Source organism: Chlorocebus sabaeus, chromosome 8 (genome assembly GCF_047675955.1).
Source record: "Chlorocebus sabaeus isolate Y175 chromosome 8, mChlSab1.0.hap1, whole genome shotgun sequence".
Taxonomy (NCBI): domain Eukaryota; kingdom Metazoa; phylum Chordata; class Mammalia; order Primates; family Cercopithecidae; genus Chlorocebus; species Chlorocebus sabaeus.
This window is the reverse complement of record NC_132911.1, coordinates 64,686,754-64,711,791: the sequence shown is the minus strand read 5'-3', so window position 1 is coordinate 64,711,791 and position 25,038 is coordinate 64,686,754. Positions and strand designations below refer to the sequence as shown.

The following is a 25,038-nucleotide window of genomic DNA, read 5'->3' as shown; positions in this document are numbered from 1 at the left end:
TCTTAAGGTTCCTCTTGGTTTTAACAGTTTCTCATGCTTTCCTTTTTTTGATGTTCTTGGCAGTTTTGAGGAGTACTGATTAGGTATTTTGTAACATGCCCTTGTTGAAATTTGTCTAATTTTTTCATGATTAGACTGGGATTATAAGTGTTTGGGAGGAAGATGACAGAGAAAGATTACCATTTTCATCACATCATATCAAGGGTACATACTATCAATGTAACTGATCACTGTTGATTTTAACCTTCATAACCTGGCTAAGGTAGTCTGTCAGGCTTCTCCAATGCAAAGGAACTTTCTCCCTCTTTTCCATACTGTATTCTTGGGAAGGAAGTTACTATGCACAGCCCACACTAGAAGAGTTGACTTCTGCCCCAGAGTTTTCACATAGGGAAAAGTTTTCTCCCCATTGTGTCTTATATAATGTCACCTCTCATCACCATATCCAATCTTCTGCGTTTCCATATTGTTTTAACATTACCATATGTAGGTATTACTTTTACATTAAAAAAATGGGCCAGGCATGGTGGCTCATACCTGTAATTCCAGCACTTTGGGAGGCTGAGATGGGCAGATAACTTGCGGTCAGAAGTTCCAGACCAGCCTGGCCAACATGGGGAAAACCCATCTCTACTGAAAATACAACAAAATTAGCCAGGCATAGCGGCACACACCTGTAATCCCAGCTACTTGAAAGGCTGAGGCACGGGAATCGCTCGAACCTGTGAGACGGAAGTTGTGGTGAGCCAAGATTGCACCACTGCACTTCAGCCTGAGCGAGAGAGGGAATCTGTCTCAAAAAGAAGAAGGGAGGGAGGGAGGGGGGCAGGCAGGAAGGCAGTATTTGAGGTATACACTTTTCAGAAATGGAAAAGTGCCTGAAAATTATCTTCATTTTTAACACTTTTCACTCCCTATGATATCCTTCACTAAATCCTGATAATTCTAGCTCTCATCTGTAACCTCCTTTTATTTTCATTACCACTGTCTTAGACAAGGCCTCTAGGAACCTCTTCTCTGGAACATTTTAATTACCATCTAACTATATACCCGTACCCTTCTCATCTATCTTACATGTGACTGTACCAGGAATGGATGAGAAAAAAAGAATGGATGAGTCAGAAGAAAAGGATTACATTTAACATCTAGTATGTCTATGCCACTATATTATAATATGAATATATACGGTATTTGGTTTTAAAGTTAATTATAATTCTAGTTGTATAATCTTCCTTTTAAAAATTTCAGTGCATTCCACTGTCTACAGAATAGAGTTCAAACTCTACCTTAACCTGTCACATGTACCTCCCTAGGTCTACCATGTTTAATGGATTTATCTTTCCAGCCTTATTTCTCCTAACAGCCTGATGCAGGGTCCATACTAAAGTAAAACTGGACCATTCATATCAAGGACAGTACAAGGTGTGGAACTTAGCAGACAACTGCCTTCCTGTTTACTCCTATTTCTATATTTTGATTTTTTACCATTTCTACTTGTCAGAACCAGTTCAAATGTTATTGTACTCTATTTTCCAAGGAGGAAAAAGGCATTCCCCTTCTTACAAAATGCCATACTTTCTTGCAGTTCCTCAGTCAGAGTCCTTATCATATTCTACAAGCACAGCTAGACTATAAACCCCTTAAGGGCAAGGATGCATCAAATCTACTTTTTAAATCCTTCAAAATTGTACTTAGTCCTACGTTTTATATTTGGTGAACTTACACCTTCTTCATTTCAAAATACACGACCAATTTAAGAGATAACAAATATCCACTGGACTAGATCTGAATCCTGTCTATGACACTGAAAAAGTTGCTTCAGGTCTCTAGGTCTTGTTTGCTTATTTGTGTAATGGTAATTATACTACATCTTATTCATTAGTTATTGTGAGAAATAAAAGATAATATGTAGCAAAAGAGATAATGCATCTAGGAAAAATCACTTCTTTTTCCTTTCCAAATACCTAAAGACAAGCTCACTTTATCTGCTAAGGCCAAATTGCTCTAAACGTACATACTTGATTAAGCACTTATCATATGGTACTTTTATTATCAGTTTACATATCTAGCTTCACTCCTCAGGAGCAGTCACATTTGCCTTTTTGTATTTTGAAAACGACCTTGCACAGTGGACTGGCTTAAAAGCAGATGCTCAGGGAATGAATTAATGCATCTCATGCTCACTGGAAAGATCACAAAGTAATAGACTATTCTATCAAACAACTCTAGTCTACATCTCAAGAAAAAAAACTACCAATTTCTAAAAAAAATATATATATATATTCAATAGTGGATTTTTCAGATGGGAAAATGATGCTAGAGAATGAAAACACGACTGCATTAGAGTTGTATCTGTATTATTATCTGCCCCTAACTTGTTATTTTCCTTTGAAAAGGTAGTGAGTACAGTCATGTGCCAGTTATCAATTGACTGCTTCCTTGCTCCAAATCCACCCTTCACTGTCCTTCAAGTGAGACTGAAACCTTCCTACCTTGGTAGGGCGCAGGGCATGACAGCTTCATCAGCACTCAGCACCCCTCTATGGCCATCTGCCCCCAGCGCTCCTTCAGGTTGCTTTCCATGGAGTTCTCAAGCTACACACACACCATGGAAGGCTTCCCCAAGCATGAAGAGGGCAGCTGTCCAGCTCATTTCAGTCCCTTAATGTCTCTGACATCCAGTAGGCCTCAGCCGTGCCCCTCCAATGAAGTCTGAATGTCAGATCTGTTCCTTCCTTCCGTGCTCTGCATAGCCTTAGCGGTAGTGACTACTACCCTAACTGCTGTTACTATAGTCTTCAAAGAGTTCTCTCTACCTCTCAGCCAATTCCCCCATTACTCTAATCCTACGTTACAGTTAAGGATTGTTTACATTAGACTTTCTCTGTTCAAATTCCTGTGTAGTTTCGGTTTCCTAATTGAACTCTAAATGATACAACTAGCATGAATAATAATATCCTGCATTAGATAAGCCAAATTTAATTTGGTAAAGTTGAGGGTATTTGAATATCGGTAGAGTTTAAATTTTCTTAGGAAAGACATAGTTTGTCTTTAAGTGCAGTATTTTTGCAAATACAAAGCTAGATATGATTTAAATCTTAAAAAACTGGAAAACAGAGCATTCAATAATTTTATTAGGGAATACGTTACAGAGGTATTAAACCTGATAGCAAGTAAGAATGTGGCGAAAATGGCATCCCTACTCCTTTCTTCCTCCCAACTCGTGGAACTTTCCTCACTAGTTTATCCTAATAGTGGAAAATGGCTAGAATGTTTAAGAAAAATCAGGAAGAATAAAACTGGGCTATATGGCCAAGCATGGTGGCTCACGCTTGTAATCCCAGTACTGGGAGGCTGAGGTGGGAGGAATGCTTGAGGCCAGGAGTTTGAGACCAGTCTGGGCAACATAGTGAGATCCTGTCTCTATAAAAAATCAAAAATTAGCCAGCCGCGGTGGTGTGCACCTGCAGTCCCAACTACTCAGGAGGCTGAGGTGGGAGGACTGCTTGAACCAGGGAGGTCAAGGCTGCAGTGAGCCATGATCATGCCACTGCACTCCCACTGGGCAACAGAGTGAGACTCTGCCTGAAAATAAACAAATAAAATAAAAAAGAAAACAGTTATAAATACCTTTTAGAATTGTAGGATGTCAGTTTTGTCGGAACTAGAGAGGTCCTCTGGTGTGATGTTTTTTAGACAGCCATACTAGTCAGGTCAGGAAACCAATTTAGTGGACTGGAACTAGCATTAAAAAAGAATTAGATGGGCCAAGTGTGGTGACTCACACCTGTAATCCCAGCACTTAGGGAGGCCGAGGTGGGTGGATTACCTGAGGTTAGGAGTTCAAGACCAGCCTGACCAACATGGTGAAAAACCCTGTCTCTACTAAAAATACAAAATTTGCTGGGTGTGGCAGCACATGCCTGCAATCCCAGCTACTTAGGAGGCTGGGGCACGAGAATCGCTTGAACCTGGGAGGCAGAGGTTGCAGTGAGCTGAGATCATGCCACTGCACTCCAGCCCAGGCAACAAGAGCAAAACTCTGTTTCCAAAAAAAAGAAAAAAAAAATTATAACAAAATAACAAATACATATACGATTAGAATAAGCACACTTAGAAATTTTTGTTTTGGAGATATATATGCATTTACACACATGAACCCTAGATTGCAATGTAAAATATACTTTATACTGTGGCTTATAAAAAACAAACCTAGAAATTACTGTGCAGTGTCTAATCCAACTCATATACAACAAAAGATCTCATCCACATTTTTGCTAGTACTGATGGTAAAATAAATAAACTGGGAAGAATCTGGAATACTTCTATTCTCTTTTAATTGATATTTATGAGGACAGAGATATTTACAAGGACAGAGAACAAAGGAAAAATCTGATTATTTGTTGGCAATTAAACATAAATAATAAGAGGCAGAAACTCAAAATCAAGTTTTTTTGATTCTAAGTCATAGTTTCTTTTCCCACTGGTCCACTCAACCTCCTGAATTTGTTCTTTCCCAGATATATGCTGCTATTTGGAATCAATAAATTTGCTAACTAAAAAGAAAGTTATCTCACTTTCCAGCTAGCAATATTAGGGATGAAAGGAACATTCTATAAGTAAAATGATTCTGACACTGCAGAAATTTAATAAAGAGAAATGTTTTTAAAAGAACACTATTTCCACTATGCTGACTTTATCCCAAATAATAGTGTTCCAATTAGGTCACCTATGTGACCTAATATACACAATTAATGTTGTTTAGGCTGTTGAATTTTAAGTACCTGAAATATATAACAAAGTCAAAATTAAATATTCTTTCTAAATTCATACTTTTAATGGAAGGTAATTTGGCAGTACCTATCAAAATGCAAAATGTAATTACCAGTGACCCAGAAATTTTACGGCTAACGGCAACATTGACTATAACGATATTCATCAAAGCAGGTGTAGGTGGACATTTGCTATTTCTTGCTACCTAGCATCAGAGCACTCTTCTTTGAGATCCTTAGCAGCTAGGGCAGGGAGACATGTGTCCTAGACTGAGCCAATCAGATACTCCTATCTAGAACTTAGAATCTTGAAAAAGTGCTGCAATATCAAGGACCATCAACAGACAATACATAGTGGCTACAGTGGAGATGAGAGCAGTGGAGGCCAGTGGTATGCATCCAGCATCCTCTCAAGCAGGCTGTACTGACAACAGCAATTTGGCTGTGCCTTGCCTTTCTTCATTTTGCCCATCTTCAAACTTGATTTTATTGCTTTCCTGTCTGTGAACCATCCAATCTTTCCAATAAAATCTTCTGTTTACATTAACCAGAATTGGTTTCTGTTATTTGCTACCACAGATCTCGACTAACAGAAATCAGAAGCTGATAAATTGTAGTTCATCTATCTAGAGTTTTTAAAAAATGAGAGAGATTTACATGTGGTGATACAGAAAGACACTCAAGATTTACCCTCAAATGAAAAAAATAAAACTGTAGAACAGCAGTGATTGTATAATCTCACTGGTAGAATTGGGACACATGTACACATACACAGGCTTAGAGAGGTACAGAAAATTTCTGGAAGGATGTTTACCATGCTTGCTTACATATGTAAAGTGTGAAGAGGAACTTTCATCAACACTATATAAGCAGTACTTTTACTGACTTCATCTAACTACCTCCATAGTGTCACTGCATTTAAATAACCAGCAAAACTTCTAGTGTGACCAAATATAGCTACTTTAAATGTTGATCTGGTAAGAAAATTACAAGAAAGCCTGCAAGTAAAATAATGCACTGTGAAACAGAAAATTTTGATTTCTTTCTCCTCCCTGTGTCTAAAAATCTCTGAAGAATACTACTAAGTAGTACTTTTTAATAAGACTTATTCATGGCTAAGGCTGAAAATTCACATAGCCACACTTAAGTCCAACATGATTTTTCTATTTCTCCTACAAATTCTCCAAGAAATGAAACTTTAAGCCAGAAAGAATGGGGGGAAAGGCCAAGCAAGAAAAAAAAAAAAATAAATGGTGAATGAGGCTTATTACTGTACAAATATCTGAGTTGAGGGTAGAAATTTGCTCCACTTAAGAGAATGGGGAAGGGAATAACGTTCCTTAATGCAGATATCCAGAGGGTTAAGCAATCCCTTAAACTATGACACACAATGGTCTTCACAGTATAGTCCCAAGATTCCTTAGTGTTAATCATCATATCCCTTTCCTCCAGTCCTGATGAAAATCCTTTACTGCCACATTTTGTACATCACTCCTGGTATAAAGTCATTAAACCTTCTTGGCAAAATAAGTATGAGGAGCCCAGCCCAGTATTTCTCACATAATCTAAAGATGGGGCAAAAGCACAAACTGATTCTACTGATTAGGTGGACAATTATTCAAACAAGTTATACCAAGTCTGTACCTATCACTTGATTTTTCATTTGTTATTTATGTTTTATTTTAAAGAGACAGAATTTTACTACACTGCCCAGGCTGGAGGGCAGTGGCTACTCATAGGCATGATCATGGTACACTGCAGCCCTGAACTCCTAGCCTCAAGCAATCCTCCTATCTCAGTCTTCCAAGTAGCTAGGACTACAGGCACATTCCACCACGTCTGGTTATTGATTTTTCATTTGGAAAATGGGGTTAATAGTTACCTACTAAGATTACTGTGAGAACACATATGAATGTCACAACATAGTACCAGCATACAGTAAGCGGGTGCTCAATAAAGGTTTACTGACAATCTGAAATCTGTTATAAGCCATTCACTCCACAGTTAGAAAGTACCCTGTCCACATACCTTTAGTACTTTGTACATATTTTTATTACATTTTCTTGTAGTTATTGTGGCAAATTGGTCTTCCCTGTAGGGTAGGACAGTCTTCATTTTTTGAACTCCAGCACAGGGACTGCCCACAATAGTATCTTTTTTTTTTTTTCCTGCGGGAAACTGGGGCAGTTTTATTGACAATGGCAATGTACAAGACTCCACACCTAGGTATGTGGGCGAGGTAAGGCCTGAGCTCAGGCCTTATGATCCTCCTCCGGACCCTTGGAGGAAAACTTCTCCTGCAGTTTCTTCCACATGCTTTTATCCATTTCCTTAAGCTCTTCCAAGGTGTCTGTGGACAGGATCACCTCGTACTCTTCCAACGACAGGCCACTGAAGCTGGTGTCTCTGGGGCGAGGGTACTTGTGTTTGTAGTAGTTTGTATGGAGTCGCGCTAAGCTCTGGTACATCCGATCACAGGCCTCAGGCTCTGCAACCTGGGTATTCTCTCCCTCCTGAAAGGCCTGTGCTACCCGCTGTCGCAGGTAAGCGCCCAAGTCCCGGTCCCGTTTGGTCTCATCCACTGGCCATTCCTCACAGAGCTTAAGAAAAGGCCGGTACTAGCTGGCCACCATTTTGGGCCCGCAATAGTATCTTTTTGTTGTTGTTGTTGTTGTTTTGTTTTGTTTTTGAGACAGAAGTCTTGCTCTGTCGCCCAGGCTGGAGTGTAGTGGTGCGATCCCAGTTCACTGCAACCTCTGCCTTCAAGTGATTCTCCTGCCTCAGTCTCCCGAGTAGCTGGGATTAGGCACCCATCACCACGCCCAGCTAATTTTTATATTTTAGTAGAGATGGGGTTTTGCCATGTTGGTCAGGCTGGTCTTGAACTCCTGGTCTCAAGCAATCCACCCACCTTGGCCACCCAAAATGCTAGGATTACAGATGAGAGCCACCACGCCTTGCCCACAATAGTATGTTAAATTTCTTTAAGAAGAAGAAGAAAAATAATCAACTGTGAATCTCTATTCTTTGCATAAACTCCATCTTCCAAGCCTTCATATGTGTCAATCAAACTCCTACTCCAGCACAAATTAACTTACCAGCGAACAAGCTCTTTCCATTTTATGAAGAGTCCAACTGTATGTCTTCTACTCATGGTCCTGATATGACTCCCTCTTTTATATGTCAGTCACCTAAGTATCTGAAAGTCATTATTATATTCTCCTTTAAGTCTTCTTTTCCAGGTAAAAATGGTTCAGATACTCAACAATTCCTAAAATGTCATGAATGTTATAGCCTTCATACCAGTGTTACTGGTCTCCTGAGCACGGACTCCTGTTTGTAGATATTCCTTTAAAACAAGATTTTCAGAACTGAATTGCAGGTGAGGCCTGACAGGGTAGAACCTGCCTTATCCGTACACTATACTTTTACTAATCTAGCATCACATTTATTCTTTGGTTCACTTTATTACTTATCTGGCTCACATGAATCAAGTAATGTAAAACTAAGTTTTTAGACATGTGTGGATATCGAACCAGCTGACCTCCATTTTGTATTTGTATGATTATTTCACAAGCAAATACTGGGTTTTAACTTCATTTTTATTTAATTCAATTTTGCCACAATTTAGACAATCATTCTGCCTACCAAGGTCACTTTGGATTCTGTCAGTTAAAATCCAAATTATATATTAGCTCTTTCAACCAAACTGAACTGCATCCAAGCTGTTGCTAATATCAGAAGTAAAAAATTCAGGACTGCATGTAGCAGCATGCTCCTTCCAGCTTGCTTACATGGCAGTCCTTTATGGATACAGTTCTTAAACCAGATGAAAATCCATGTAGCAGGCTGGGTGTGGTGGCTCATGTATGCAATCCCAGCACTTGCGGAGGCCAAGGCGGACAGACTGCTTGAGCTCGGGAATTTGAGACCAGCCCAGGCAACATAGTGAGACCTTGTCTCTACAAAAAGTACAAAAACAGCCAGCTGTGCTGGCATGCACTTGTAGTCCCAGGTACTCAGGAGGCCGAGGTGGGAGGATCGCTTGAGCCCGGGAGACGGAGGTTGCAGTGAGCTGAGATTGTGTCACTGCACTCCAGCCTGGGCAACAGAGCAAGACTCTGTCTCGGAAAAAAAAAAAAAAAAAATCCACATAGCTATGAAACCAGTAAAATTTCTTCACCTCACACCCAAGTTTATCCTGAGCAAGTATAACAAATACCTTTACACAGAGGACTGGTGACTCAATTCATCAGGCATACATTACTATTGCTTTAATTTATAACTTTTTAGCTATTTATTAGTTTTTGTGTCAAGTAAAGCCTTGAGCATAAGTAATCTGGGACACATATACTTTTACTTGGCCCTTTGACATAGTTAAAACTGAACTAATAATACTTTATCCAAAGAAAGAAGATAACCACTGACAAACATTTATTTATATCAAAGACTTCCATAGAGCTACAAAACCACCTCTTTCCAAAGGGGTTCAAAACTGACTGAAATCATTCAAGTGGTACCACAAGTACCAAGAGTGAGTGTAGAAGAAATCAACGTAGGCCGGGCACGGTGGCTCATGCCTGTAATTACAGCATTTTAGGAGGCCAAGGCGGGTGGATCGCCTCAGGTCAGGAGTTCAAGGCCAGCTTGACCAACATGGTGAAACCCTGTCTCGACTAAAAATACAAAAAAATTAGTTGGGCATGGCAGCCGGCACCTGTAACCCCAGCTACTCGGGAGGGTGTGGCAGGAGAATCGCTTGAACCCAGGAGGCGGAGGTTGCAGTGCACCAAGATCGCACCATTGTACTACAGCCTGGGCAACGAGAGCGAAAATCTGTCTAAAAAATAAAAAAAAAAATCAAGGTAGAAAACAACTACTAGCTTTCCCATCTCTTCCTTGAAGACTAGTGAAAAATAGTACCTCCTTGATATTCTTCTCAATCTCAAGTGGATCGTGAGGACACCTGAGATAGAAAAGAACTTTTTCTTTTATTGCGTCAAGGAGGACAACAGAATCAAGGAGGGCCATTCTGTGGTTCACGTATGATCAGCAGAGTGAACAGCTTTTTTTCTATAGGCAAGACCAACTCCACTAAATTTTAGAATGCTCAACAGGTAGGAAACATTATCTCTAAGGTATTACTATTAACAAAGCACTTTGTAGCTTACAAGGCACCTTCACATATTATTTACTTTAAGCTCACAAAAATCCTGTGAGGTAGATAATCCAGGCATTGCTATTGGTTTTTCCAGATGAGAAAACTAAAACTGAAGGGGTATGAACTTTACTGAGGTCACAAGTAAACAGTACAGACACCGCATTGATCGAGATATGCTAATTACAAATACCAGGCTCTTGGAAAACTTTCAAGAGTGGTGTCTAAGCTAAAATAACCGGAAAGGACTGCATAGTAGTTATTTCTAAAGAAAGACAAACGCAAACGGGTCATCCATCAATTTTAATAATGCAGGGGCAGCAGAGCAAGCATGAATACACTACTGACACTGATATATCAACTGTAAATAAATGAAGGAAACAAATGACTAACACTTAAATTTTAAAGACAGTTGTAAAGCTAGGGGTAAAAAACAAAACCAAACCCTGAGCCTTGGTGAATAACTCTACAGGGTGCACTAGGCAGATACTATACCTGTTTTAGAAACAGAAAATTTCAGAATTTAAATTAATTGTTCATGCGCACTAGTAAGTTAGTGGCAGGTATCTTCTCTTCAGTAACCTCCCTACTGGCCTACAAGGAATAGGTGACCTATCCATGCTTGGAAAAATCTACCATATTATTTCCTGTGCAGGACATGTGCCCATCTAAACTCAAAAGCCCATGGCAAGTGGGCATGCCTGTGATCTACACCTTGATCTTTGTCTATATGACTGAACCAGGGTGGTACTTGATAGTAGAAATAAACCCAAGTCCATCAGTGATTTCAATACATATGAAAACATTAAATTCTCCTGTTAAAATACAGACTCTCAGATTGACATTTTAAAAATATAGAAATGGGCTACAATAAAAAAACAGGCCTTTTTTTTTTAAAAAAAAAAAAGGTGATAAAGGGCTAGGCATGGTGGTTCATACTGTAATTCCAACACTTTGGAAGGCTGAGGTAGGAGGATCACTTGAGCCCAGGAGTTGGAGACCAGCCTGGGAAACATGGCAAGACCCATTTTTGCAGAAAATTTAAAAATCAGCCAGGTGCAGCCAGGCACAGTGGCTCACATTAGTAATCCCAGCACTTTGGGAGGTTGAGGCAGGCAGATCACGTGAGGTCAGGAGTTTGAAACCAGCCTGGCCAACATGGTGAAACCCTGTCTCTACTAAAAATACAAAAAGTAGCCAGGTGTGTTGGTGTGTGCCTGTAATCTCAGCTACTCAAGAGGCTGAGGCAGAATGGCTTGAACCCAGGAGGCAGAGGTTGCAGTGAGCCAAGACTGTGCTACTGCATTGCAGCCTGGGTGACAGAGCGAGACTCTCTCAAAAAAAAAAAAAAAAAACCAAACATTAACCAGGTATGGTGGCATGTGCCTGTGATCTCAGCTACTTGGGAGGCTAAGACGGGAGGATCCCTTGAGCCCAGGAGGCAGAAGCTGCAGTGAGTCATGATAGTGCTATTGTACTCCAGCCTGGGTGACAGAGCAAGACCCTATCTCAAAAAAAAGGTGACACAGAACCAGAATGAGTCAACTGATTACTTTGGAGAGAGATTTACATATGCTGGTAAAGCCAAAGATGTATATACCTTCCACCCACAAATCCGCTGCAAGATATATTTCTAAAACTCTTAGCACCCAGCTCAAGGAGGCAGGCACAAGAATAATGTATGCAGTATCGTCTTTTACAACAAAATAAACAACTTTAAAATGTCCATAAGAATGGAGAAAACTGCAGTACAAACAACAGAACATAATCAAGCAATTAATATCAATAAAATAGAATGAAATGTATTAATATAGACAAACCCCCAAAGTAATGAGCAAAAAAGTTTCAGAGTCAAGTGTAATGTTTACTTCCTAAACAAAGCACATATGAACTAAATATGCAAAATTAATATCAAATACCTGAATTCAAAAAAATCATACTAAGAAACAAGTGAAGGGAAACCTAATGACAAAGGAATAACTTCTCAGTAAGATGTATGGGTCATAAATACCTTACAAATTAGCCCCCAAATTCATGCGGGGAGGGGAGAAATAATCTGACAGAAGAACAAGAAAAATCCATTGTCATAATATGAGATTTTAACATCTCTCTCCAAAGGTCAAAAAGAAGTAGACAAAAAACTATATAGAAGATATGATCCACGCTAATATCAAGTCTGATCTAACAGACATGAAAACCTGAACTCACTACATACACAAGAATATACTTTTCAAGCACATATGAAACATGTACAAAAACCAATCAAGTACTCGGCTACAAAATTAGTCTCACACACTGAAGAATCAGCACATATAGTCTACAGTCTCTCAGTTTAATAAAGTCAGAAATCAATAATGAAAAGATTCTTTAAAGAAAAGAAGAAAAAGACAAAAGAAAAAAAAAAAAAAGAAAGAAACATGCTTACTGGGTCAAGAGAGAAGCCATGAGAAGAAAACAAAAACTTTGGAGTAGCCAACTGCTCAAGATCTGTTACACAGTTTTACTTGGATTCCTGTAAGTCCTCTTTAAATTCTTATCATAAATCTCTTTTCTTGAGCTATTTGGAGTGTGTTTCTGTTCCTTCACAGAACAAAATCCTACCCAGTCTTTTAAATCATTACCAGGAGCCAGGCACAGTAACTCACACCTGTAATCCCAGCACTTTGCAGGGCTGAGGCAGGAGGATCACTTGAGGCCAGGAGTTTGACAGATCAGCCTAGGCAACATAGTGAAACCTCATCTCTTAAACAAGATAAATCATAAAGTGGACTTGGATGGCCATTCACTCTAAATTAAGCAAAACTGCCAAAAATATAGACATCTGAAATAAAAGGAATCTTGATAAACAGTCTTGATAACGTAAAAAACTTGCCATAAAACAACTTGATGCAAACAAATAAAAACACCAACACAGGCTAGGAAAAAAAACAATTAGAGACAAGGATAACATGCTCCTTCAAGTATCAGCTGGCCAAAAACAAGCAAGCTAAATGGCGGGCAGTGGGAGGATCAACATATTAGAACACAGAGGGCAAAAAAAATTGTTTTTCCTATTATTAGCATTACTTAGACACTATGCAGCACTGGTCAGATTTGGGTGAATTTTTCAAATACATATGGGGAAATTATAGAAACATTCAAAGCAGCAGGATAAAAAATAAAGATATAACCATTTTTTATTCTAGTTGTTGTTACATGTATATCATTTATTCATTCCCATTTTATAGATAAGGACACCAAGACTCAGAAAGATCAAATGGGTTGCCCACAGTCCCATGGCTGGTAAATAGCAGAGAAAGTACTTTATCCTACTTTTATATAGGATAGTTCTGCATTATTATGCATGAACGGAGGTCCTACCTATTTAAGGGAATTGAAGGCTATGTACTCTCACAGCAACTCAACCGATCAAACAGTAAGCCAACAGAAGAGGTATGATGTGAAATTTATGGGAATCAGGAACTGTAATACGGGGAAGAGAGCATGAACTTTGGAGTCAGAAAAACCTGGGTTCAAGTTTCAGATTGGTCAGTTACTAGCTGTATACAAGAAGACTGTATGTGGTAACAAGTGTCCCTTTCCTCACCTATAAAATGGTGTCTTCCTCAGAGATTCAATGAGTTATGCCTCTAGAGAAAATGCCCTATAAAACCAGTTGTATATTTATACTCGCGATATTGTATTATTTTTAAGAGGAATCAGAAGCAAAGCTTCTTTCAAGACCCACAATGTCAGCAGTTACTAAGTATATACATGAACGTACTTCAAAAAAAACAATGGATACTAATATTAGGATAAATTAGCAGGATTGTCTTTTTGCACTGGTTAGTGCTAAATTCAGTGTCCACTTCAAAGAAGTCTACACAAACTCGTATCACAGATTTTGAGTATAAATGTCCTAATATGGTTTGGCTTCGTGTCCCCATGAAAATTTCATCTGGAATTATAATCTCCACGTGCTGGGGGAGTGGCCAATCTGGTTGTATGATAAGGCATGGCCCTTCCTCCATTGTTCTCTCTCCTGCAGTCTTGTGAAGAAGGTACCTCCTTCCCCTTTGCCTTCTGCCATGATTACAATTTTTCTGAGGCGTCTCCAGCTATCCAAACTCTTTTGTTTATAAATTATCTAGTCTTGTGCCATATCTTTACAGCAGTATGAAAACGGACTAATACACGTCCTTTCTGATCTTACTTTACTGTTTCTACCATTTGTTCCTTAGCCCTTGAAATTGTCTGGCTCGGTGTCCCTACCCAAATCTCACATCAAATTGTAATTTCCAATGTTGGTGGAGGGGCCTGGTGGGAGCTGATTGGGTCACAGAGGTGGATTTCCCCCCCTTGCTGTTCTCAGTGACAGTGAGTTCTCACGAGAGCTGGTTGCTTAAAAGTGGGTAGCACTTCCCCCTTCACTCTCTCTTTCCTGGTCTGACATGGCAAGATGTGCTTGCTTGCCCTTCACCTTCTCCCATGATTATAAGTTTCCTGAGGCCTCCCAGCCACGCTTCCTGTACAGCCTACGGAACTGTGTGTTAATTAAATCTCTTTTTCTTCATAAATTCCCCAGTCTCACGTAGTTTTTTTTTTTTTTTTTTTTTTTTGAGACGGAGTCTCGCACTGTTGCCCAGGCTGGAGTGCAATGGTGCCATCTCAGCTCACTGCAACCTCTGCCTCCCAGGTTCAAGTGATGCTCTTGTCTCAGCCTCCTGAGTAGCTGGGATTACAGGCGCATGTCATCACGCCTGGCTAATTTTTTGTATCTTAGTAGAGACAGGGTTTCACCGTGTTGCCCAGGCTGGTCTCGAACTCCTGAGCGCAGGCAATCCACCTGCCTTGGCCTCCAAAGTGCTAGGATTACAGGCATGAACCATCATGCCCAGCCTCAGATAGTTCTTTATAGCAGTGTGAGAATGGATTAATGCAGCCCTTTATGGTAGGCAGAATAATGCCCTCTAAAAGATATTAACATCCTAATCCCCAGAACCTGTGAATATTTTACCCTACACGGCAAGTGAACTTTGCAGATTTGATTAAGATTAGACCTTGAGATGGGGAGATTAGCATGGATTATCCAGGTAAGACCAATCTAATCACACGCATCCTTAGAAGTGAAGAACCTTTCCTACAACAGAGAGACATGGGATGGCCCAACAAGAATAAGAAAGATGAGACACAAGAAGGACATGACCCACTGTTGTTGGTTGTGAAGATGGAGGAAGGGGACCACGGGCCAAGGGATGTGGGTAGGTGGGTGGACTCTAGAAGCTAGGAAAAGCTCTCAGATGATAGCCAGGAAGGAAATGGGGTCTCAGCCCTACAGTTTCATAGAAGTGTATTCTGCCAACAACCTGAATGAGCCAAGACTCTCTAGAAGGAAACCCAGTCCTATTGAAACCTGGATTTCAGCCCAGTGAGACATCTTAGACTTCTGAATTATATAAGATAAATTCATGTTGTTTCAGTTGCTAAGTTTCTGGTAGCTTGTTATGATAGCAATAGAAAACTTAATATATATACACACACACACACACACACATACATACACATACATATACACATACATATCCTTACTCTCTCATTTACATTAAAAAACTAAAAAAAATTATATAAGTGCCCTTAAATCCTGTTTTGAAACAAGGAGGAATAAATTGGTCAATGCATGCAGCCTACCCAGCAAAACCTACCTAGCACACATTCATCATTTACTGAAGCACTAACTCTAACTCTGTATCAGGCATCATCCTTCCTTTAAGGAGTTGGCTACAGCATGCAGCTATCAATATTCATTTTCTCCCTTAGATTTGGCTAAAAACACAGTGACTCTCAGCTATACCTGAAAATGAGAATACTTTAAAGTGAGAACTGGGAGAAACCTAAAGCTACATTGTGACTATGAAAAGTAAAAATTCAGAAGCTATGGGGAAGGAAAGAGCAAAGGGGAATGGAGCCAGACCACCCTGTAATCAAGAGAATGGCCCGTGGAGTCAGACACCCCTCGATCTTTGTTCTACCACTGTATTTGTTCGTTTTCACACTGCTATAAAGACACTACCCGAGACTGGTAATTTATAAAGGAAAGAGGCTTAATTGACTCACAGTTCTGCATGGCTGGGGAGGCCTCAGAAACCTTATAATCATGGCAGAAGGGGAAGCAGGCACATATTACATGGCGCCAGGAGAAAAACAGAGTATGAATGAGGAACTGTCAAACACTTATAAAACAACCAGATCTCAAGAGCACTCACTACCACCAGATCAGCATGGGGGAACCGCCCCTATGATCCAGTCCTCCCACTGGATCCCTCCCTTGACACGTGGAGACTACAGAAATTAAAACTTGTGATGAGATTTGAGTGGGACACAGAGCCAAACCATATCAACCATCTACTAAGATAACTTGCCCCAAATGGCATAACTCAGTTTCTTCATCTGTGAAACAGTAATCTCATATATCTGTTGAATAATTAACATAAGTTTTTGATACGGTGTAGGAACTATAAAAAGTGTGGAGGATTACTCATGAGAATCTGCTATACAGACCACAGTGCCAAAAGCTAATGTGATGGAGAATTCCATACAAATTCAGTCTGGCTACACCTTAGGGATTAAATAAAATCCCCCAAAGCAGAAAATTTTACAGCAGAAAAAGAAGAATCAATTTTAGAAAAATAAGCAAAAAAGGCCCATGGCTAAACCAGCAGTGGAATTTTACAGTACTACCATCACTACAAACAATATTTTTTAAAAATACTGATGACTGGGACTCCCCAGAGAGTGACTAAAACAGCATTTCCATGGATGAGTACCAAATATTAATAGTCTGAGTTGAGAAACACCGTAGAAATTAAAAGGGGGCTTCTATCTGTGCATGACATGAAAAGAATCTAGAACCTTTTTGCCAGGCATCTCTTACTTAAAAGTAACAGCTAAAACTAGAGTACTTTAAAACTTGCAAATAATCAAGGCTAACGAAATCAAACGGGACAGTTTCTTGGAGAAAATGTAAAGTTAAGAGGGAGACAAGAGAGGTCTGCATATAGCTGCATCTTTTGTACCAAAGGACACAGTCTCACAGACTGAGGACGAGCAAAGAATAACAAATAAAGTAAGCACAGCTGGGCCAGAAGGAAAGGGAAAAACAGCCGAGATGGCAAAATTAGGGCTTGCTCAAATAAAACATCAAACTGGCTGGCTACTGCAAGAGGAGGAGAGCTGAAGAGTTAAAATGAAGGAGGGGAGCAGTTGGGGTAATAAAAGAGAAAATTTCATGCTGGACAGGAATGGCATAGGACAGAAAGGACAGAACACCAATTGAGAAGATAAGAAGGGAGAGTCACCAGAGGAGTTTAAGAAAGGTAAAAAGGAATGAGAACAACAGGGACAATGGCCTCTATGATTCACTATAAAGTCTCAGGCACAGTATAAATATTAGGTGGAGGAAGTAGTAAATAAACTGGGTTAGAAAACAGACAGCAAAGAGCCAGTTAAAAATCCTGAAGGACCACCAATAACATACAAAAATTTAAGGATAACAAAAGTATATCATCTAAATTGCAAATGATGTTAAAAGATGTTTCAGCTCTCATTGAAACAGCTAAGCACATCTACAAATGGGCAAAACTAAATAATATAGTTTAGGAATCTGTAAGTGATACAACTACGAAGAAAAGCAGGGGAGGATTAATATAAAATTCAGGCTAGTGGAAAACTGGTTGAGAAAGATGTATGTAAGAATGTGGAGTCTTGGCTGGGCATGGTGGCTCACACCTGTAATCCCAGCACTTTGGGAAGCAGAGGCGGGCAGATCACGAGGTCGGGAGATTAAGACCATCCTGGCTAACATGGTGAAAGCCCGTCTTTACTAAAAATACAAAAAATTAGCCAGGCGTGGCAGCATGCGCCTGCAGTCCCAGCTACTTGAGAGGCTGAGGCAGGAGAATGGCGTGAACCCAGGAGGCGGAGGTTGCAGGGAGCCGAGACTGCGCCATTGCACTCCAGCCCGGGCGACAGAGAAAGACTCAATCTCAAGGAAAAAAAAAGCAAGAATGTGGAGTCCTTTTGCATGTGTGTTTATCATTATTCTTTAAAACTAGAAAACTGCATATATATTACATATATTCTTTTATATGCATGCTATATCTCACAATAAAAAACCTTTCATAGAATTTTTCTACCTCTGAACTTCCCAGTTTGTTTTTTGAAGATAACTCTAACAAATCTGCTTATATGATAAAATAAAATGACTAGTATTTCTGGCCACAGGTTTTGCAACATTCAGCTCCACCTCAAATTTAGTCAATCAAAATCCCTAGGGGTTGGGTTGCTGAATTATTTTTTTTTTTTTTTAAACAAACACCTCAGTGATTCACAAGAATCTAAAGAAACTCAAATTTGAGTCTCCCACAGGAAGGTCTTCCTTCTGTTTTTCTCTAGAGCTTCTGAGAATCTAATCCCATTCCTTCCCCAAATCCTCTAGAACTTTGCTCCTTCCCTCCCCTTCTCTTGTACTTAACCTTTCAACCTCAAGTCTCTCCTATCTTAAAATACAAACACGCACTCACATTTACTCTTCAATAAAATAACCCATGCATGGTTCTACTTGTAACTTTCCAATAACTCTTTTGGTAAAAGCACCAATACTACGTGTGATACTGTTTAAATTTTTTTAAAAAGCAAAGTAGGAGGACCCTACAATATAAAAAGCCCCATTTCACCAACACCAACTCTTCCAGTGTAATCAATATAAGCATATAATTCTACTCTCCTCCCCAGAAGTAACAGTTAAGTGTGTAGTCTTGGGACTTTTTCCATTTACACATCTAAAAATCCAGTTTTTTTTTAACAATATAAATGAAAATACACCTTAGTTCTCCCCCTCATTGATGTCTGAATCAAACACTGTGGCAAAGCACTAATGTCTTCCTACCATTTCAACCAATAGTCCCTAACCTCTGCTGCACATGACACTGGTAACCACTCCCCTCTCTATTCCATGACACTGTACTGCCCAGGTCTCTCTTGCTTTTTTGATTATTCCTTGTGAGTCTGCTATGCTGATAACTTTCCCCATGCGCCCCATGAACACTAGCATTTCCCACCATTACATCCACGCTTTCATCTGTCAATGCATTCAATGAACAATCACACCTACTTCATTCCAGGAGGACAACTTTGTCAGATCCCCATTTGTCAATGGTTTTGCATGTAAACCAATGCTCCATCCAAATCACTTGCATCAAAGAAACAAATGCTGCCTTGCCACGGTGGCTCACACCTGTAATCCCAGCACTTAAGGAGGCTGAGGTGAGTGGATCACTTGAGGTAAGGAGTTCGAGACCAGTCAGACCAACATGGCGAAATCCCATCTCTACTAAAAATACAAAAATTAGCTGAGAGTGGGGGCGGATGCCTGTAATCCCAGCTACTGGGGATACCTGTAATCCCAGCTACTGGGTAGGAGAATCACTTGAACCTAGGAGGTGGGCATTGCAGTGAACTGAGATCACACCACTGCACTTCAGCCTGTGTGACAAGAGCAAAACTCTGTCTCAAAAAAAAAAAAAAAAAAGATGAAAGAAACAAATGCTTGCAATTTTGGCATGATACATAATTTCACTTTGCAACTATTCAAACTATATTACGATCAGCAAGCCCCTAAACCAATCAGGAGGATGGGAATCAGAAGTAAGCTTGAGAAATTAATTTTTTAAAGTGATAACTTATTAATAATTATTTTCATGTTATGATAATTTTTCTTCCCTACATAACCTTGTAATGTCAAAAGCTCAGAAAATGAACTCTCAGGTAATAGGGACTCCATTTTATGTTATTAGCTCCCAAATCTCTATCCCAGATTACTCTCTCTTGAGCCAGAAATAAACTTTCAACTACATACCAGACATTCCTCCATGCCCACTCTGGCAGTGCCTACTCATCATTCCAATTTCAGCTCAAACATCACCTAGCGCCTCCCCTCAAGGATCCATCCACTTATCTATTAAATGAATCTGACACTCAGTGGTGTACCCTTGCACCTAAAGCAAAGCCAAAGACCTTCCTAACTAAAAAGATTATTTAAAATGCAAGTGGTGCTGACAACAGTGGCTTGTGCTTGTAATCTGGCACTTTGGGAGGCTGAAGTGGGAGGATGGCTTGAGCCCAGGAGTTTGAGACCAGTCTGAGCAACACAGTGAGAGCCCATCTCTACAAGAATTTAAAAATTAGCCAGGCGTGGTGGCATGTTCCTGTGTTCCCAGCTACTTGGAAGACTTAGGGTGGGAGGATTGCTTGGGCCCAGGAGACTGAAGCTTTAGTGAGTGAGCCGTAATAGTGCCACTGCACTCCTGTCTGGGCGACAGAGATCATGTCTCAATAGATAAATAAATAACATAAAGTAAAATAAAATAAAATGTAAGCGGTGGGTATATACATAAGACAGAAAAATAAATAAAAAATAAAATGTAAGTGGGACTGGGACTGAAGAGAGGGGAAACAGAATGAGGGAACAGAGGAGGGGACCAGCATAAAATGCAACAGGGAGTGGTAGGATTTGTTAAAATCTCAAAAGAATGGATAAAAAGGAGTTGGCCAGGTAACAAAAATCTTTGACATAACTTTTTTTGATAGGGAAGAACAAGAAAGGGTGCTTCAGATATTAACAGAAATAAGAACGCAACCAAATTTGTGCCTTTGTTTACCTTGCTGAGCATTGAGCGGCAGGGAGGGTTAGTGATAAGGTTAAAATGCTAGGCAGATGCTAGAGTTTCAGGAGCAAAAATTACTTTAGGTTTGTATTTTTTCTCTCCTTCTATGCTTGAAAATTAACTGCTTATTAAATAAATAACGGCTTATTAAAAACCACTTTCCACTTTACATCTAGATTTCAATGACATATTTTACTAAATGACTCAGAAACAAGACAGGAACAAGGAAACAACTTAAAGCTACATTTTAACTGCATTTAGTCTTACAGTAAGAAAACAACTCAATAGTATCATCATGATCATGTAAAAGTTTTTAAAACCTCTTCTACTAAGGAGGGAACTCTGTAAAGGAAAAATGTGCATTGTTCCTTTCCTTTGAGAAATCAAAGTACTTTCACATTTATCCTCATTTTATCTCACATACTGAGAGAAGGTTATAGGTTAGGGAAACAGGGAAACAGAAAAATTAAGTGATTTCCTTCATTCTAAGATGCATGTTTTTGACCCTGACTTTTTAAAAAATCAAGGTGGATCTCACATTACTGATTTTAAAGCCATCTTTTCTTTAAAAGGCTTTAAAAGGAGGGCCACACTGAGTGTATCTTACAACTATGGGTACCCTCTGAATTAAAAAAATATGGTAAAGGATTTTGCCCAAATTAATAAGCAAGAAAGTGGCAGAACTGGGTAAAAACAACAACAACAACAAAAAATCTCTGTTAAGCTATTAATATATACAAACAGGAATATAGCAGCCTGTTTGGCTCCTCTCTTATTAATTAAATATACAGGGCCTACCTTTTACTAGGCTCTTCCTGAAAGAAACACAGAGCCATACATAACATCTTTTCTGCCTTCAAGAAGTATATAATGGTGCCTACATAATAGAGATGCCTATACAAATATCTATAAAACAAAAAAGTCTGGGATCAATATCAGAAGAATGACACAGAGTGAGAAACATAAATTCAAAAAAGGAGTAGTCACTTTCAGCCAGGATACTGTGAAAATCTTCACACAATAAGAGCTTAATATATGTTGACTGTGAAGGCATTATGGAAAACTCAGATAAGACTTTGAAGGACTGATGGATTTTCCACAGGGAGAGATTGTGCCAGAAAGCACTCTAAGAATAGAGAGTAGCAGGGCCCAGGAAAAAAAACACCGAAATCAGCCACGGGGTCTCAAATGGCAGAAGCAAGGTGGGGAATAGTGGGAAAGAAGGCTAGAAATGTAGATAGGGGCTAAAATACAGAGTTCACTGAAGGTCAAACAAAAAATTGTGAGCAAACAGGAGTAGCTTTTTGACATTCATGCTTCAGGAAGACTAAACTGACAGTAAACTACACTGGCTGAACTGGAGTGGGGAGAAGTACTGCTGCAGACAACACAGTGTCAAGAATTCCATTCCTGAACTAGGTCGTATCAGCAGCAATGACAAGAAAGAAGTGTCTTCCCTTCGAACTGCGTGGGGACTGCTTTTGGATAAGAGCAAATTCCAAGAGAACAGAGCATTAACTTGTTAGGATTTGTAGCCCCACTACTCCCTGCACAATACTTTATTTACCCACAGTAGAGCCTCAAATAAAAAACTGAAAAATGGCAATCAGCAAAGTCTGATTTGAATCTTCACCACTAATGAGATAACCAAAAGGCCATAGTCACAAGCTTCTATTTCTCAAACCCAGTCATATTACAGTTAATGTGGCATTCCTCTCCAATCTTGTTTTTACAGACTAAATCAAATTTTGCCAGAAGGCTTTAGAATTCTCCTTCCTTTGTCCAAATACATCACAGCATTTTTCTTTTAAAGTTTGTAAATCCAATTTCAACACACACACACACACACCCCCCAGAAAACCTTGCTGAAAACTCATTTATCTAGCAGAAAGTTTTTCTTTCAGGCAGCAATCAACATGCCTTTTTTTTTTTTTTTTTTTTTGAGACGGAGTCTCTGTGTCGCCCAGCCTGGAGTGCAGTGGCGCGATCTCGGCTCACTGCAACCTCCACCTCCCGGGCTCAAGTGATCCTCCTGCCTCAGCCTCCCAAGTGGCTGGTATTACAGGGGCCAGCCACCACGTCCGGCTAACTTTTGTACTTTCAGTAGAGATGAGGTTTCACCATGTTGGCCAAGCAGATCTCGAACTCCTGACCTCACCTCAGGTGATCCCCCACCTCCGCCTCCAAAAGTGCCAGGATTACAGGCGTGAGCCACCGTGTCCGGCCAACATGCTCAATTAGTTACTTATAGAGCCTGCCACATCATTAGTTCAACTACAAACTGCTGCTTACATTACCAAAGTTGTGCAAAGGCTCCAAAGTTGTGCAAGAGTAACCACTGAAATCAGACTCTGGTATATTAATAGTTGCAACATCTAAACAATCTTTATGTTTATTATTAGATTCAAAGTAATGCCAAATCACGGGTATTAAAAATATCTACGCTATAAACCAAACGGGGTCTTGCTGTCATTTTGGCCAGACCTGCTTTTGTTTGTTAAATTCAGACAGAAGGCAATCTGCTCAGTTCCTAGCTATGGGAGCCAGCAGTGTGACTCGGGGTCAGATGGGTGGGTATGGACACCTCTGCTAATGAAGCTGGATCTCTTTTGAGGCACTGTATTACTATAAAAAGAGAATTAAACATTTTTGACTTTTTTCATGTAAAAAAAAAATGTCTACGAAGAGTTTGTTTACGTTTCTGTGGAATATACTAGCATGTCATTTTAAGTGAGAATAACTGAATTTCTTTCTGCTTCAAATGGGCATGAGCTCACCTGAAAATTAGCAGTTGACACCGAACTTGACATATCTAAAACATCAGCGTCCCCAACAGACATACGTAAGTACACACCCAGAGCACTGAACGACTTTACATTACTATTAAATAAGCCCAGTTCACACGTGGCAAAAGTGCACAGAACTCGTTCATGCTTTCCTAACCCCGAAAGAGATTCTTCAGCCGTCAAGTAATGAGACGTGACTTATTCCGCCTTGAGAGTTAAAGGTGTTAAAAAAAAGCACATATATGTATATATTATATATATTTTAAAGCTTTCCTTTTCTCCTTCTCAGCTGCCTGTCCCACACCAAAAAGCGCCTTGCCCAGGCCTTGACAGATGCGTGCAGGTGGAGGAAGGTTGTTACTGGTCAGGAACTAAGACCCGGGCCCCAACACCTTCTGCTCTCCTAGGATTGCCTTTTTCTTTCTTCTGGGGCCGCGAAGAGACCTAACGCGAGGGGCCCTGGGGGTGGGGTGCAGTCATGTGAGTCGGGCCCCGGCGGCCCTGCGCTAGGCCTCCCCTCCTGTCACACACTTCCTGAATCGAGCGTCGCAAACGGCTGCCGCGGCCCTAGGCTGCAAGACTGGACCGGTCGGAGGCCGCAGACCGGGCCTGGCCAGGCCGCGGCCGCTCGCAGTGCCCACGTCACCAGCTCCAGCACTGCGGAAATGGAGCGGCGCGGCCGGGAGGGAGGCGCCGGGTGGAGTCCGCGTCCCCGCCACCGCCAGACGCCGTTTGCCTCTCAGTCCGGGTCCGGAGGCCGCCGACACTCGCCCGACCGCGCCCGGGGCCCTCACCTGTGTCGCCGATTATGATGTACTTGAAGAGATAGGCGTACGCCATGGCCGCGGCCGCTCAGTGCCAGGGCACACGGCTCCTCCTCCCCCTACTGCTCCTCCTCCGCGCCCCTAACCCCGGCGCCGCTCAGCCTCGAAACGCCAGGACCCGCCCGCCGCCGCCGCCGCTGCTGTCAGCCGCCGGGAGTGAGGGGCTGTGAGGAAGCCGGACGAACTGACACCCGCAGAGCCGAAGCAGACAGCGCCCGACCGAGCCCAGCCGAACAATAACAGCCACCGCGGCACCTCCGCCCCGCCTCCGCGTCGACCCGGAAGTGCTGCGCCCGCCTGCGCCGCCGGAGGAAGGGGGAGGAGCCGTGCACGCTGGCCGCGCCCCGGCGGCCGCAGCACCGCCCAACACCGAGCCGGAGATCCCCGGTCCGCTCTGTCCCTGGGCAGGGCGAGTCCGGGCTCTGGTCTTTCCGCGACGTTTGAGCGGGCGAGCCCGGCGGCCAGGAGACGCCGGGAACGGGACTGGTGGGGATGCAGAGGCTAGGTTCTGTCGCCTTCCGCCCTGCGGTGGGGGCGCGGGGCACGTGGGGGGACGGCAGAGGCGGTGTTCGGTGCAGGGCCCCGCCCTGGGCTGCTGAAAATGTGTGTGAAAATGTGGGAGGCACACGGTGAGGGGGTGGGGGTGGGGTGTTATTTCTGTTTGGCATCGGGGCTTGAAGGTGAAAATGGCAGTATTTATAATTGGGAAACCGTAAATCTGGGACTGCGAAGTAAATCATGGTATGCGCATACAGTGGAGTAGTACTACGTTGCTCTCACCTGAGGTCAGGAGTTCGA

At 41.2% G+C, this 25,038-nt stretch overlaps 1 protein-coding gene and 1 pseudogene across 2 annotated transcripts in view; both read right to left on the bottom strand.

Moving 5' to 3' along the window:
- The window catches only part of RAB2A (RAB2A, member RAS oncogene family), a 103,177-nt gene extending 78,656 nt beyond the window's left edge, over positions 1–24,521 (bottom strand). For both annotated transcript variants that reach the window (XM_008000718.3, XM_073018103.1), the window contains exon 1: positions 24,211–24,521. In XM_008000718.3, coding sequence (XP_007998909.1) covers positions 24,211–24,256 — 46 coding nt within the window. In that variant the 5' untranslated portion in view covers positions 24,257–24,521. The remainder of the gene's footprint in view (positions 1–24,210) is intronic.
- Positions 6,919–7,515, bottom strand: LOC103236856 (ubiquinol-cytochrome c reductase complex assembly factor 2 pseudogene; annotated as a pseudogene).
- Positions 24,522–25,038: the final 517 nt, after the last annotated feature.